The sequence below is a fragment of the Vanessa cardui genome, chromosome 22, assembly GCF_905220365.1.
Source record: "Vanessa cardui chromosome 22, ilVanCard2.1, whole genome shotgun sequence".
NCBI classification, from domain to species: Eukaryota; Metazoa; Arthropoda; class Insecta; order Lepidoptera; family Nymphalidae; genus Vanessa; species Vanessa cardui.
The window spans coordinates 9,145,586-9,162,352 of NC_061144.1; the positions used below are offsets into that span (position 1 = coordinate 9,145,586).

At 30.5% G+C, this 16,767-nt stretch overlaps 4 protein-coding genes across 8 annotated transcripts in view; 1 reads left to right on the forward strand and 3 right to left on the reverse strand.

Moving 5' to 3' along the window:
- The first annotated feature begins 1,756 nt into the window (after window positions 1-1,756).
- On the forward strand, window positions 1,757-4,328 carry LOC124539367. Its single transcript, XM_047116738.1, has 3 exons — window positions 1,757-1,915; window positions 3,254-3,336; window positions 4,090-4,328. The coding sequence occupies exons 1-3, from the start codon at window positions 1,883-1,885 to the stop codon at window positions 4,205-4,207; spliced, it is 234 nt and encodes a 77-aa protein (XP_046972694.1). The 5' UTR covers window positions 1,757-1,882; the 3' UTR covers window positions 4,208-4,328.
- A 1,636-nt stretch (window positions 4,329-5,964) lies between these two features.
- Window positions 5,965-7,566, reverse strand: LOC124539421 (U6 snRNA-associated Sm-like protein LSm6). Its single transcript, XM_047116814.1, has 2 exons — window positions 7,203-7,566; window positions 5,965-6,181 (listed from the first exon to the last, which is right to left on the reverse strand). The coding sequence occupies exons 1-2, from the start codon at window positions 7,291-7,293 to the stop codon at window positions 6,033-6,035; spliced, it is 240 nt and encodes a 79-aa protein (XP_046972770.1). The 5' UTR covers window positions 7,294-7,566; the 3' UTR covers window positions 5,965-6,032.
- A 356-nt stretch (window positions 7,567-7,922) lies between these two features.
- Window positions 7,923-9,450, reverse strand: LOC124539420 (GATA zinc finger domain-containing protein 1). The gene is made up of 3 exons (XM_047116813.1): window positions 8,923-9,450; window positions 8,423-8,609; window positions 7,923-8,153 (listed from the first exon to the last, which is right to left on the reverse strand). The coding sequence occupies exons 1-3, from the start codon at window positions 9,331-9,333 to the stop codon at window positions 7,987-7,989; spliced, it is 765 nt and encodes a 254-aa protein (XP_046972769.1). The 5' UTR covers window positions 9,334-9,450; the 3' UTR covers window positions 7,923-7,986.
- Window positions 9,451-12,551: 3,101 nt separating this feature from the next.
- Window positions 12,552-16,767, reverse strand: part of LOC124539432 (protein Wnt-7b-like) — a 101,543-nt gene continuing 97,327 nt past the window's right edge. For all 5 annotated transcript variants that reach the window (XM_047116826.1, XM_047116828.1, XM_047116825.1 and 2 more), the window contains exons 7-9: window positions 16,189-16,388; window positions 14,000-14,142; window positions 12,552-13,726 (exon numbers count right to left, since the gene is read on the reverse strand). In XM_047116826.1, coding sequence (XP_046972782.1) covers window positions 13,575-13,726; window positions 14,000-14,142; window positions 16,189-16,388 — 495 coding nt within the window. In that variant the 3' untranslated portion in view covers window positions 12,552-13,574. The remainder of the gene's footprint in view (window positions 13,727-13,999; window positions 14,143-16,188; window positions 16,389-16,767) is intronic.

The following is a 16,767-nucleotide window of genomic DNA, read 5'->3' on the forward strand; positions in this document are numbered from 1 at the left end:
ATTCTTAGTTGATGAATTTTAAGTTTTGTTTAATTATAATCTTAAAATGCATTTTATCTATGTTAAATATAATTTGTTGTTAATATTTAATGTTAATGGCGATAAAACGCTATTGTAGAAGTTTAGTAAATTGTTTTCTAGTCATTTGTAATTTCTTAAATAAATAAAATATATAAATACATACTCGGTAAGTTTTTTTATTTATATATTTGATAAAAACATTTTGGTAACAATTGCCATTAGCTTAGGGCATCAGCTGAATAAATCTGTAATATTAATTATGTATAAGGTGAATATCATTTTTTTTTTATGATGGTAAGTAAGTAAAGTAAGTACTAGGCATTTGTACCATATGAATTTTTAACAATTTCTTACATAATCAAAGAGTCACCAAACTTGGGGAACTGAGATGTTACAATTGCTCACCCTCCCTTGAAACCGGAAGCCGATAATACTAAGTATTGCTGAATATATTATGATAAGAACATCATGACCAAAAAAGATTTTGGCTATATGAATATGGATTATGGAGTAGACTCCTTTAATAAAACAATTCTGCCACGCTGTTATACCATTTGTTTTGAGGATAAAAATTAAAAAGTGGCAGATTTTTTTTTAGACACAGGTATCTTGACGACTCATTTTTTCACCACCGACAGCCGGATGATATATGACGTACAAGTTTAATTTCACTAAATTGAAGTGCTTGCTTGTGTTTGAACCATTGTTGGTAAAGTTTATGTATTCTATGTGCAATTCTAAGCCTATGTCTGGTTCAAACCACGACTATGGGGCTTACAGCTTCATGAGTTAAACGCTATCCCAATTGGAAGACCTGTTTGAGTGCCAGGATATTTAAAAAGAAAACTAAACAGTACCATTGTTATGCCAGCCACTACACAGAGGGCGCCATTTTCGTAAAAAAAAAAACAAATTACGCAATTATTGTTTAATCGATTATGCCATACGTATGACGTTTCTTCATTATGTAAAACATGTAAAGGCTGACCCACCGATTTATTTGCGACAACTATTACACAACTATGTAAAGATATACGATAAAAACGTTCTTAATATAACGGAATAGGTATTCTATAGTGGTTTAAAATTGGATTGGATTTTTTTTAGTGGAAATGGCTAAATGTTTATCGATTACGATTCGATTTCGATTATGACAAAGTGTTAGTGGAATCGATACGCAGACCGCTCAAATCTTCCGTTAACGTATACATTATCTTCCTTTTTTGCGATGTAATCGGATCGACTAATGTAATGAAAATATGAGAAGCATTCTAGAAACGCATGTCTGACGTAAGAACTCATTACGGTGCTGTGACTTTCACTTCTTTAGTATAGTTGGATTAAAAAAGCATGATCCTTGTAGTCTTACTCGCATTAACTATGATTCAATATTATTATATCATACTATAAAAAGAAGTAGAAAAATACCAGATTAAAAGTTGGTGTAATTAATGCAAATATGTTTAATAATTAATTTAACCAAATATTTTATTATGTAACATAAATACAACTCTTTATTTTGTGCAATTACAATTATCAACATTATCTAGGTACACTATAGCTACTGAACCTACCAACCTTAAAGTTCAGCGACCTCGTCAAACAGGTTAAAAAGTGACAAGACAAAAGGTTTCATCTTATTCAAAAGTTATTATGTATTCTCTTTCAAGGTCACAGCAACAAAGTCCCTGGACTAAGTGGAGAATCATTAGCATTCGAGACACACTTTCTCGAGGCAGCTGACTAGTTTTTAAACCGTTACACTGAGAGGCGCACGTACGCTGTTTAAGTTTGGGTGTTTGATTTAAAACTATTTTAAAAAGTGAACGATTTTGTGCTAGTGCATTTTTATACTTCAAAAATGGAAAAGTGTTGGAGGTTTTTCATTTTAATGGTAATTAACATATATTTTTGTATGTTAAATGTCAAAGTTCCACCTTATTAAGCAACAGTGAAGTTATAAGAAATGTCTACATTATAATACAAATGTTATAGTTTTGCATAAGAATAATTAGTTGAACTAAAAATGTATGTGTAAATATTTGATTTGTAATAATAATACGAAAAAAATAATACTACTCGCCGATAGATGGCAGGGTATGTTTTTGACTAGACCTTCGTAGCATTAATCCTCATCCAGTCGTCAGTACGTACGTAATAAGTCCTTTCGACGTTCTTGACCATAGATAATACATATATACTGTTCTTGACTATTAATGGTTGCAGCCATTAGCATGACTGTTCTTGATAAAGGAGTTACTAAAATATATTATTAAAACGAATAATCTCGACACAGGCGAATGTTTACAAATTTTGCGATATTCTTAAATCCAGGTTCAGTAACGTAATATGTGACTGGCTGGTGGGAATGCTAAAACTTTTTTCTTCGCTGAAACAGCAACGGATGGGAGCAAGCTGAACATTATTATTTATTACTATTAATTCCTTTCAAACCTAAAGTTTCTCATTCAATCATTCATTCATTTTAATGTATAAGTTTAGTGCAATTTTATTGTTTGAGAGATGTCCCAGAGGTTAGAACGCGTGCATCTTAACCGATGTCGGGTTCAAACCGAGGCAAGCGCCACTATATATATGTGCTTAATTTGTGTTTATAATTCATCTCGTGCTCGGCAGTGAAGGAAAACTTCATAATTTCATAGAAATTCGGCTACACGTGCATTCCATCAACCCGCATAGGAACAGCGTGGTGGAATATGTTCCAAACTTTCTCCTTTATTCCCATAGCCTTAGCCCAGCTGTGAGAAATTTGCAGGCTGCTAGATTTTTTTATTGTTTTATTCTAATATACGAATAAATTGTATATACATATATTAGTAAATTGAAATCCTGTCGTAACAAAGCTTGAAGTTGCGAATCCGTGAAGGATAGCTAGCACCGGTTACTTCAAGTAGTCTAAATTTTTTGATAGATGTAAATAAAGTCAAAGTCAAAAATCTTTGTTCAATATAGAAGTGATTACACTTGCTTATTGATAGTCCCCTTTCTTAGAGTATTCAATGTCCTCTATCCAAAGGTTGTCTGGAAGAGATCGCTCTTTTAGCGATAAGACCGCCTTTTGTACCGTGTTTTCTATTTTGTTGTGTTATTTCTTGTATTTTTTTGTTTCGGTGTACAATAAAGTATATTTATCTTATTTATCTTATAGTCAAAAATGTATCACGTAAGATAAAAATGGTGACTAACTTTCAATGTTTCTTTTAATTTTTAGCTTTTCGTGGGTTTATCAATGGTGATCACCACGGAATCTACGGTTCCACAACCACGAGCGCCAAATTTCCAATATTTCGAAAGGTAATGACTGTTTAATATTCCAAGCGAAACTAAGAACTCAACAACTGAAGGATTTCCTCGAAAAGATAAAATATTTAATAAAAATATGCAAAGATAAATTTATAGCTATAAGTATTTATTAAAATCCTAACAATGACCCACTGACATACAATGTACAGCCGGTGGGTACCGAAACAGAAGCTTTAAATTTTGCACAAGAGTTCCGTATATATATTACATATATATTATTTAATTTTAGACATAATAATATTATGATATATGTAAATATGGATGTTGAGGCTTATGCTTTTACTTAAAAGTAATAGTAATAGCTAACGACGTAACTAACAAAACCTTCCACATTCGGGAATTATTTTGTTTTCATAAGAAAACAGGACAATAACTGTGAGAATGAGAATACCAATCTTTATTTATGACTTTAGAAGATAAATTTACTTCTAGTTTATGGAATAGTTTCTATTTATAAAGTATCTTTTTTAACATCAATTAACTGAAAAACCCGCCACACACAACGTGGTACTGAAAGGCAGAAGGAATTTTACAGCTTCATCAAACATTGGGAAATTACTGGGATATGTTGCGATAGAACATTTATAATTATTATTCCCTAAATAGAGCACCGCTCCGCTAATTAATATCATATTTTGCAACGGAGGATCATCTATATTATGAGGAAACGTTGCATGAGTTGAATATCAGTATATAACATGTGGATTAAATTATTTGTTATCTATTAAAGCTCTTTATTTTCAGGCCAAAATACCGGTATCCATATTATGACGAAAATGGCAAAGGGAAGCTACTATACGGCTATGGAGGACCAGAATTATATCAATACAAATCATATTCGCCACTCGAAGGCATTCACTAAAATGTATTAAATATTTACATTGCAACGTGTATGTATACGGATATAATAAAATACTTAAGATAATTTAATGATGTTTTATATGCAAAAAAATTCAACATTGTTTAATAAATGTTGAAAAACTTTGTGCAAATGCTGATAGTTAAATATCAAATATTGTTATATTTCAATGAAATTTTAAAAATAAATAATTATAACACTAAGCTGGCTTTTACTTTGTTACAATTTTAGTAATTAAAATAAATGGCATTGAAAGAAAAAAAAAACAACATTTATAGATTGTATTGTAAATAAAAAGCAGTTTTTAATGAAATTGTCTTCCTGTTCCTTTGTAAATGTATATTATTTTGTCTTAAGGCCAATACACGTTACTTAAAATATTTTATAACGAAATATAACGTGAATGTTCAATTTGTATCTTAATTTTTCAGTAGAAAACGAAGATTGCATATTTAAATTAAGAATATTACTATTCATTTTTTATAGTTTTTAATTTGTTTATAAATCATCCCGTTATCGTGTTGAAGGAAAACATTGTAAGACAACCTACCTAAATATATTTTGGATATACATTCTACCAGTTATATATCCAGTTTAATGAAAGAACTACAAACTTTGCAGTAGGACTTTTGTAGTAACAATGACCTACAAACTGATATTCTATGGTGAATGACGTTAATAAATAATACATAATATCAACAACTAGCGACCTACACCGGCTTCGCACGGGTGCAATACTGATACTAAATATTCTAAAGAATTTGTTAATTTACGACATCATATTAGAAACTTCTAAAATTATTTCTGTTTCTTTACTAGTCCATGTACTATATACAAAAAACATCCTCCCGAACCACTCTATATATTAAAAAAAAACCACTTCAAGATCCATTGCGTAATTTTAAAGATCTAAACAAATAGGAGTTTATTTTATGCTACGTAATGATTATAAAAATACTCAGTGCAGTTGGGCATTATAATTAATTGATAATAACGTTATAAATTGGCTTCACCTTAAAACGACAAATTCAAATTAATCCTTGAGATCTGTTAGCACAGTCAACAAAACTGTTCGTTGTAAACTATATACTTATTATACGTTTATCGTCTACGCGTATATTTCCTACATCGAATCATTCGCATTTTGCTTCTCATAAAAGAAAAACCGTTCCGGTGACAATGAATTTAAAATTATTTTTTATCCTGGCTACATTGTTTTGTTACGAGTGCTTGTTGCAATCGAGTTTTTGGGCGCCATTATTTAATCCGCGAATTTTAGGATATAAAGTTGATATACCATTTGATCCAGAAGCAGGAAAAAATGCTAGGGAAGAATATAAAAACAAATATGGCGTTAACGGTGAAAAGTTGATAGCTGATTTAGGGAATGGAAATGGACCACAGAGAGATTCTAAGGTAAGTTTTGAGGTGAAGTAAAATTAATGTATATTAATAACTAATGTATATTAAAATGTTTAAATTTTTTAGGATTATGGAGAAGTGAAGGTTTACTATACATATAAGGATACTAATAAAAAATATTGAAGAAGTTAAAATACTACATATAACTGTTAGAATAAAATTCTGAAAATTAAAATATGTTAAGCTAACTTAATTTAAAACATATATAATAAGGTGATTATTTTGTATTATATAGATACAAGATAAAAAAAATAATTTGTTTGTGTATAGTTTAAATATTCTGTATTGTATAGTAACTATGAAAAAAAGCCAAAGTTATTGCTGTACATCATATTTTATTCAAATATCAAAGCGCAGCTTTTTTAAAAATAAAGACTTATTTATAATTTTTATGTAATAAAAACATCTATATTCTTCTTTTTTGTGTGCTTATGTAAAGAACATTGTTCCCTCTAATGAAAGCATCCCCGTATTTGTTCTTAAGCTGGCCGTTAACATATTCTTCAGTTTGCTCCAATGCTATGTTCATGTATCCATCCAGACATGCAAGAACTCCTGGAATCAGAATAAAGCCTTATTAGTTTTTGTTATGCTCATAAAACTTAACACTCGTCATCAATACCTATTTCATATTGACTGCCAAGTGTTTCTCAGGATTAAAAATATATTTAAAAAAAAGAAATGTCAGAACAACATAGTCTTTCAAGTAACAAAACACTGATTTTGATTATCATTGAAAAATAAATAAATATTATAAAAATTTTTGGGAACAATATTTTATTCCTTTATAACTTATTTTGTGATGTAAAATACAAACTACAAATAAAAAACACATAACATATATTTTATGATGATTTTTATTTAAGTATAATGCAAATAATTCAGATTTGTCAATTTCCAAAACCTAATATCATAATCAAAACAAATTTTAACAAAAATGGTCAGACGATACACCTACCCATTTTGTTTGGAAATTATATGTTAAAGTAATTATTTATTATATTATTTTTATAATATTATGAGTAACCACATTATGTAATGTACTACAAATTTACTTATGTTTACATTTAAATCAACCATTGTCACACAACATTGAAGTTATTTACGATCTCATAAAATTAAATGGCATGAACAATGACCTTCCTACTACAGTAATGAGTAAACTCAACATTGAACAGAATAAATATTGACAAGCATTTTGATGCAATATTTTGCCTATAAACTTATACTATATTAACTCAGAAGCTATACTATGATTGTATTACTCGTACAAATAATAATACAAAGATTAGCTCATAGCTGTTTTAAGATATAGATATTTTTTAACTGATTATTATTTGGATATAACAACTAGCTTATTATTTGATCATTACTTAAGTTGAAGTTATTTAGAGGTTACATTGAGAACAATTACTTTTGATTATTTACACACTTGACCAATCTAACCTGTAATGTCCGAGAACAAAAAAAACGTAAGCAAAAATAAACAAAGAGAATTAAAATTAATATTTTAGTATTTATCATATTCATTATTTTACCGGAAGCCAATCAAAGTCGAGGTTACAATAATTATTACCTCTATAATCGACGCCGCTGTTAAGTTTCACTACCACCGGGCGACCATGGATTTGCTGGATAAAGGAAGAAAGTGCTTCTTTACGACTCATATTTATGAAAGATTGCTGTATTGTTTTTTAAATATAAATATTTTTAATGGAACTTGTTTACTTTTATTTTAATAGTCGACACAACATGAAATGAAAATAAAAATACCGCCATAAACAATGAATCTGTCAATGTCAATCTGAGTTATAATAAACTAAGAATTGCCAGATGAATTCCAATTCGTTTTGAAGTTCCGTACGAAACGTTAGAAATTAACTATCTGATTCTATTTAATATGATTTAAAAATACTTTTAAGAATAAAATGTATACCATTAACCAAAAAACTAAGTTCATAGAATGTTTTAAACACACAGGACGTTTATTCTGATTTAGTGAAGATATGCTGTTCTGTTGTGTGAATTAACCAATAACTAAGGTCAGATGTCATAAACAAATTATTTAAATTCTTGATCTAGAGCTTTAGAGAATAGTCAGTAACAGTATACAAATTTTGATATCCAACCGGTATTAATCAGTATTCATTAAAATTATATTTGTCGAAAAATTATCACAAATAATAAAAAAATGGTCTGTTTAATTCTAAAATAAATACTGTAATAATTGCTAAAAAAAATTCAGACACATAATTTAAAATCAATTAGGTTTAACAGCTATGGTAAAAAATAAAAATAAACACAATCATTTATTAAACACCTTAAATGGCTACATAACCCTAAATAAAGAATATAAACTTTTATGTTTTTTCTTTAGGCTCAAGCGTCGTCCAAATAAATCCAGAGTAATTGTTCAATTCATTGTCAGTTAAAGGATATGGACTGTTGCTTGCTTTATAGTAGTCTGATGGGGCATGCATTACAAACTCCATGTATTCTAATTTGCGAGGCAACTCTTCCTCAGGTCCTGAAAATAAAAAAGTTTTAATAGAAGTTTTGTTTATTAAACAGGATTATTAAATTTAAAATAATAATAAAGATGGTATAATCGCAAAGCAACTTTTGATATTATTACCCTTAAATATTGTATGAGATTTACATAAATCTTTTTTTATGCAATTAACATTAAATAAATTAAAATTTTCGATATTCCATTATATGGAATAAATCATATTGTTTGTATCCTTAAAATGTATAACCAATATGTTAATAGTTTAATTAATATCTAAGATGTACCTATAATGTAGGTAGCCGGATCAAATCCTTTCTCTGGAGGTGGACTTGCTTTTGTCGGCAGCAACCAAGTGACGACAGCACTCTTTTCACAATACTGGTCAGTAAGGAAACCACGGATTTGAGCATAGTATGTACCGCCGTCAATATCTATCATTGACACAATATCACCAACTTGCATATATGTACCCTGAAATTTTTTAATATAAATTGATATGTTTAAATTACTAATTTTATTATATATTAGCAAAAAAACCAGTGGTAGTGTTTCAATTGACCATCAATAAGAAAGTGTAAGTGTAATAAAAATTGTTATATGGATGATATTAATTTTATAATTACAAAAACTAATAATATATATAATATATAAAACAGTCCATTTAAATGCTTAACAGATCTACAATGGCACAAATCACTTAACTTACATAACTATAAAAGATTGGAATTTAAAGATAATTTTTTAATCAGAAAAGATGTTTCAAACAACTTATTAAAAGATTCACCTTAAAAAATAAAGATTCACTTGTAACAACTGTAGCTGTTGCTGTGGGCGCTTTTAATGGTTGCCTTTTAAAAATACTCCTTCGACCTCGTCCGCGGGGCGCTGCGGGCTTTGATGGCGCAGGGGCTGGCGTTTTCGCTTTGTATCTAGTCGACCGCGTACTTTTTCGAGTACCTTTTCCAGTAGCCTTTGCTGGCGTTGTTTCCCCTTCTGTCTTCACATTTTTACCATCAACATCATCTTTCTCCTCCCTCTTATCGTCTCCTTCGGTTTTAATAAAGTTGGCTTCGGTTTTAGCTTCCTTATTTGCAGTGTTTGTAAGGTGACATTCGTTGCATATTTGACCGGTTTCTGCACTCCGCCAGAGCAATGAATCGTTTGTATTGCATTGAACACATGTCGGCTTTGGCATTTTTGATAATTTTCATCTAAGTGGATATCTGTAACTTTATTATTTTAATTTAAAAATATTCAATAAGCGACATAAACAAAAATATAGTCAAAGTTTGGAGTTTGACAATCTGAAGTTGTATCCACTTGTCAGATAGGTGTTAGACAGATACATACATTATCCACTGCGATTGTGGTTTTTAAACGTGACAATACTTTAAAATTTTTAAGCATAGAATTAGGATAAAATTTATGAATAATTTTCTACATTATTGTGAATCCAACATTATTCCTTAATAATTATTGCGTGTTTTTAACTTATACTCAGTCGCCACCTAGCGTCAAGTAGTAAAAATGGTAATTAACAATGAAATTAAGCAAAAATATAAATCAACGGAAATCTGCCCAGCTTACATTTGATTTGCATATAAATCTCGTTTTGGTAAATTACGGTCTATATCTGATTACATGTCCAGTGAATTTATTTTACCGCATGGTTTATGGCGACGTTGTCTAGTTTAATTTATAACGTACAAACTATCGCTGTAGAGATTTATTTCATGATTTCGGACAACGTGAATTTATGTACCAACGCTGATTGTCAAACGAAATATAAGGCACCAAAGGTAAAAACAGTCGTTGTGAAATGCCGTGAATAATATAAATTACCTTTAATAACACTTTTATTTTCTTTCTCCAGAAGACGATTATAAACGTCATATATAATTCGGCGACACTGATGTCATCATTAAAAGTTAGTGACACAATTGAAGTTCATAGCAAATTTCCTACGAAGCCTTATAACGAAGCTACGGTCTGTTGAACTAGTGTAACTTTGGTGTCCAAATAAAGTTGGGACATTAGTCATGGTTAACTGCAATTTAAATAAATCTAGCTTTTTAATATTTTGATACAATATATTGGCGCACATTGTATAAAAATTTCAAAAAAAGTTCGAGTCCATCAATCTTCGTTTAATTAAAAAAAAATGGTGTATACTTACAGTACCAGTCTAAGTAGTTTCTCTCATATGCTAGAAAGATAAGTTACCTCTTTTAGATTAACAAAGCTTAAATTAATCAAGACAAAGAAAGAATAATACATGTCCCCCAGAAAGACAAGAAGTTATGTTGTTTAATATTAAGACAGCCTACGTTATTATAGACTAGATCTAGAACTTCAATTTAGTGTTACACTCAATTTTCAAGTCACTTTATTTAAAGTCAATATTGCGCCGATTCTATTTGATTACTCCCGACCTGGGAACAACCGGTAAAGACAAGATTCCATAATTATTATATTATTAAAACATTATTAGAACAATTATATGCGTTACAAAAAGGTTAATAAAATTGATACATGAAACTTTTATTTGATTTACGGTTATGAATATATTATACTTATTAGTTAAAAGTAGTATCAAATGAAATGAAATCAAAATAAACTTTATTCAAGTAGGCTTTTACAAGCACTTTTGAATCGTGATTTTACAATTAAGTGAAGCTACCACCGGTTCGGAAAGTAGATTCTACCGAGAAGAACCGGCAAGAAACTCAGTAGTTACCTACTCTTTTTAACATCTAAAATATACAAAGTCATGTTAGTTAAATACAATTATTTAAATTAATATATCCTGCTTGGAAGTCAACAGGTATTATCTCCACGCTTTTAAATTAAATTAAATTAGAAAGTACGCCAGAAGAATATATGTAGACCGGGACAAAGGTAAGAATTGATGTTTTGGTTGTGGACGTGTGAGGTGGGAATCTTGCGTGCCGTATTTCAGAGAGACTTGAGGAAGACGACAATCGGTATGACCTCTTATACGCACTAACGAGGAACGTGGGGGATGAGACCATCTCTCGGATGTGACCTCCACCTAGCCACCAGCGTAGCATTGCAAGGGAGTCGTTGCAGATATCAGCACGAATTATCATCCTCTCCGATCCGTTTCGAGGGTGTAGTGTAAAAAGTGATAAAGTAAGACTAAGAAATCTATAGTGATTATTACACAGAAATAAATAAATGGTCATCATCATCGTTATTGCTTCGGCAATCAAACGTTCCTTAATTATTGTTTCATAACTATTATTGAATATTTTTATTGTTTTTAAAACCTGTTGTATTTGTTCCACGATAGTTACTACTATGAGTCAAGATGATGGCCCAGTGGTTAGAACGCGTGCATCTTAACCAATGATTGCGAGTTCAAACCCGGGCAAGCATGTTAATTTATCTTTATAATTCATCTCGTGCTCAGCGTTGAAGGAAAACATCGTGAGGAAACTTGCATGTGACAAATTTCATATAAATTCTGCCACATGTGTATTCCACCAACCCGCATTGGAAAAGCGTGGTGGAATATGTTCCAAACCTTCTCCTCAAAGGGAGAGGAGGCCTTTAGCCCAGCAGTGGGAATTTACAGGCTGTTGTTGTTTTTTGTTGTTGTTACTATCCTTTTGTAATCGGGTAATAGAAGTCATAAGTTTATGCTCATTATGTTAACAGTAAGTCAACATTTCTGTATAAATTACTCATTGTTTGTGTACATACATAAAATGATTGGCGATAATTTTTGTATCTTTAAGATTGAACGGATTGTTTCGAAATTTTTAAATTCATTTGATAATTTCAAAATTCATATTATCATTCTGATGCATAATGCGATCCAAATAAGTATTTATTCGCATCCGTGTAAGAGATACATCGATGCTACTTTATTTTAAAGGTTATGTAGAGAAGTTGGATAAAAGATGGACCATCGATAGTGTCTTACGTTATGGGATATTTTATTTTTTAAATTATAACGTTGCTGTTATTATCTGTGGCTATAAGCCAGAAGAATATTAAATGACATTTCTATAACACGGTACAGGTACGGTCATGAATTCAAAAGAAACCCGAAAAATGCGCAAGATTTTCATGAAAGAGAACCAATAAAAAGATTTACAATTTATTAAATTTCTAGGGTATGAAATACGTTTACACACTATACAATCATTTTTAACTGTTTTCAGTAGAATTCTTCATTGTTTTCAGAAGAAGAATAACCGAGCAAATTTTTCCTCTCCTGCCAATAGTCAATGCGTCATTTATCACGGATTAAGTTTATTGTGCCATAAATTCCAATAGGTACTAATACAAAGTACTGATATGAATCTGGGAATAAGTTACACATATTTGTTATGAGTTCGGTTTATATCAAAAAAGGATTTATTTAAAAAAAAAAAGAAAACAAAATAGACGTGAAAAAAGTTTATTTAAAATCGTATTGTGATATGAATAAGTTAGACCTTAAGCTAAACGGAATGATTTTATAAGTACTTATGATATTATGATTTATGTCCATTTTATTGCATACCTTATTAGTATTATCGCTATGTAATGATCTATTTTATATTTTAAGTAATTGCTGTAGAGTCATTTGCCTTTGCCTTACTAAATATAAATGAAAGACATTTTATTCGACGCTTTATAAATACAATGGCTTATTTTAGAAGGCTTGTTTCATGTTATATTACAATTGATTTATTAAAAAGCATTTTTAGAAACATTAATTTCTATAAGCCAATACAAATAAGCTTAATAAATGCAAAATATCATACAGTTATTTTCTTAATAATATGGTCTCTTATTGACACTATTCTCCGCTAGATGACGCTTTATAAATCCAAATAGACACTAATGTAACTTATATATAATTTTAAAGCCGTTGCATCTAAATCTAAATGAAAATTAAGAAAAGTTAATTGTGGAAAATACTGGTGAAAAATACACAATATAAAAAAAAACAAAACGAGTACAGAATATAAATATATATGTATAATAGAATTTGTAATTCTGTGGTCAATAATTGTTATTATCAACAAATATTTGTTTTTGTTTGAAAATACTTGATATGTTTGATATAAAACTGAGCTAATTGACATTTGTTTTCGGTCATCAGCAGATTTTTTTAAGAATTGATAGACAGTAGTAGTATTGATCTTTGAAATGTATTTGATGCAATAAAAATATGTTACATTCATATAATTTTACATCATTCGTTTTAATCACTAAGAAATATAGTATGGTTTGTATTCCACTTGATAAGATATATTAAATAACTATAATAATTTTGTAATTAGTCACAATATATTCACAAAACAAAAGTCACTCGAAATAAAGAAGCAATAATTGATACATAATTCATACTGCCGTCAGTTTTATTTGTCAAATTTAAAATTATACAACGTAATGTCGCTACTCTTCGCTAGATGTCGTTCACTTGCAGATGTGGACTTCACTGCGTGTGACGCACTTGTCGCAGGACACACGGCAGCACCAGTGAAAGCGACAGTTGCACTTAGTCTCTTCCTCCGTACGCACTGTGTTGTACCCGCGACCACAGCAGAGAGTTTCGCAACCTTCTTCGCCTGAAAATAATAAATGTTTTATGCTTGTTTGTTTCTCACACGTCCTTTGCCTATCTTGAATCTTATAAAAAATAAAGTTAGCTAATGCAGATGTAACATTATCATTCTTTTTTTAAAAAATAGAAATTTGATATTGAAATACATTATACGGAAATCTATTCTAAAATTAAAATAGTATTTTGTTCTATATTATATATGTGTTTAACTTACACTCACAGTTTCGCCTTAAATCGTGATTCGAAATTCAAAATTAAATATATTAAAATTATTTACCTCTAGACGTTCTGTTGCAATGCCGTCCGTGTGTTCCCAGAGAACCAGTAGCGGGGTCCGCCTCGCAGTAAGATGGGGACGGTTCTAGGTAAACTAATTCAGACTTGCGAGGTTGCCTGCCTACGCCGGCGTTCTGTCGTGACCTGTAGGATTAGGACATATTGTTTTAAAGTCAAATTTAAATATTAAAATCCGTAGATTTGAGGCATATGGAAACAATTCTTTTAATAATATCAAAATTAAAAATTTCTTAAGTAAAATTACATAAAACTTCCCAGACCTTATCAGTCATTTTTTATCTCTAAAAGCTTCTCCGAAGCACGCTGCATCTTTTGGTGTAAGTTTTATGTATAATGGTTCATCATTTTTCATACGAAAAACTAATAATTATTATTAATAACTTAATCTACTTCACGTAGTCTAAGAAGACTTGTTACGAAAGTAATAAAAAACAAATAAAATACAAACTATACTAATTTAAGACAAAATTGCATTATTTATGTAAAAGGGATATAAATCAAGTCCTACGCGGTTTGGTGTTAACAACTACAAGGGGCATTGAATAGTCATGAGGTAGCAATTATTACACAACCAAATAAAAAAGAAAAGCTAATTAATGTGTACGTAATACGGTAATTGGAATTTTATTGTGCCCAGATTATGTAAAATGTATTATCTGTGAAGTTGTTCACTGACATTTGTCTGGTAGACATACTTACTCGTCAAAATCAAACCGTTGGCAGTTAATTATCATTAAGGATAGTATAATTATAGTAATTATTGTGAAATATGTAGAAATATGTTGATAATGTTAACATTTTTGTATTTAGTTTGAAAACAAATAATTTTTTTTGGTTTATAAGTTTGATTTAGGTACAGTTTGTTAATTTTTTTATGGCACGGCGACTTTAATACTTTTTAAAAATTTTATTTGTTTTTTTTTTTTTTCAATAATTAATAATGGTTAAGGAAAACGAATGATTGTCGATTCAGTTCTTTATCTGAACATAATAGGAGTTCTTTTTGAACTGAAAGAAACTGTATTTTTTATAATATATTGGCAGAATAAGATTATTACACAATTGTATTCAATAAACTTTAATGCTTAAAAATAATATTTTAATTTATAAATATTTCTACGAAATGGTCACAAATGAAGGAGGTCTTACATGTGAAGTGAATATATAAATATATCTACTAGATATCGTGTGCGTCTTTGAAGGGGTTAGACATAATTATAAATACAAAGTAGCCATGTCCTTTTTTATAGTTCAAGTTTGCTTGCATAACCTTTCATCAAATTAGGCTTACACAGCTAGACAATATTTTTTTAGAGTTCTCCTCGGTAAAAAGTAATGAAAAATATTAGACTATTTAAAAGTCGATTTTCGATTATATAATGTAGTTGCAATTATTGTTATATTTCACTTTCGAATTTATAGTACTTATTAGCGTTACAGTTTTATTTTTAAAACGTCACGTCGCATGTCATTTTCGCAAGTATCGTTAGTGCAATCTAGGAGTTAAACGAGTTTCGGAGATTTCCGTTATTAGTTACCATAGATCTATCTATTGTGCTATTTATTTTGTCAGTCCTATCAGCGCGAGGGTGAGAGATTATTGGTTACTTTTCCGTTGTTATGGAGAACAAACAAAACGCAGTTTTTCATCTTTGATTAAGAGCCTTTATTTTACAAAGTGAGAGAAGTCGCATGACTAGTTTATACATTAATAATCAGAATGGGTAACAGGTGAGAATGTGAGTCAGACTGTCCCCATCCGGTTACGAGTTAAGGTCAAAGTTGCAAAATAATTTAACATTCATGATCTTTACGATTGTGGCGAATTTCTCACATTATGCGTTATGGATAAAGTTGTAATTTACTTGGATATAAATAAGTTCGGTCCCGGCTTTGCTTGCGTTAGGGGTAGGTTAGGTATAAGGTATAAGTTAGTGGTCCTTTTTCGAGGTTCAAGGTTGCTTCATATCAAAGTTTTGTCGTGAAAGATTAGCAGATAGTCAGACAGACAGAATTAAATGCGTTATCATAATAACAGACAATTAGGCAAAGTTACTTGCGCTTTTATGATATAGGTATTGATAGGCTAAGACAAAGAGATTTTTTACTTTGACAAACTATCACTTTTGGTCTTTTTAACAGTTTTAGGTAACAAATGTATTAACTCACCTTCGTATAACAAGATGAGTCTGCGGCGCATGCGTGGCCGGTGGCGGATGTGGTGCCACGAGTCTAGCTCTGTGGTACTTCTCCCGTAAGGCAGCACCTACCGCTCGGAAGGGTGGTAGCGCTCGCCAACACGTGCGGAGGGCGCAGGAACCGGACACGCCGTGGCATTTACATTCGCGTCTAACCAAATCTTTTACAACCTGTTGAAATTCATGAAAATATATTCTTTCAATGTTATGTTAGTTGCCTTCACTTAAACTTAGTCAGTGGTTAATTGAAATTCTTATTGATGAGTTAGTGTTAGGGTTTTGTTCTAGCTTGTTTAGGAACTCATCAGATATTCTACCGCTAAAAAGCAGTACCCAGTATTGTTGTGTCCACTTTTGTAGGGACAGTGACCCAGTGTAACTAAAGCACAATGTATGTGTATTGGCGTTGTAAGGAATGGTTAATATTTATTATTCAGAAAATTTCTTTGGGTGGTGGTGACCACTGACTACAGGCCTTTTTGCTCGTTCGTCTACCTATATTAAAAAATAGCTTTAAATTGTACTAAACATAAAATTTGTCATAATGTCT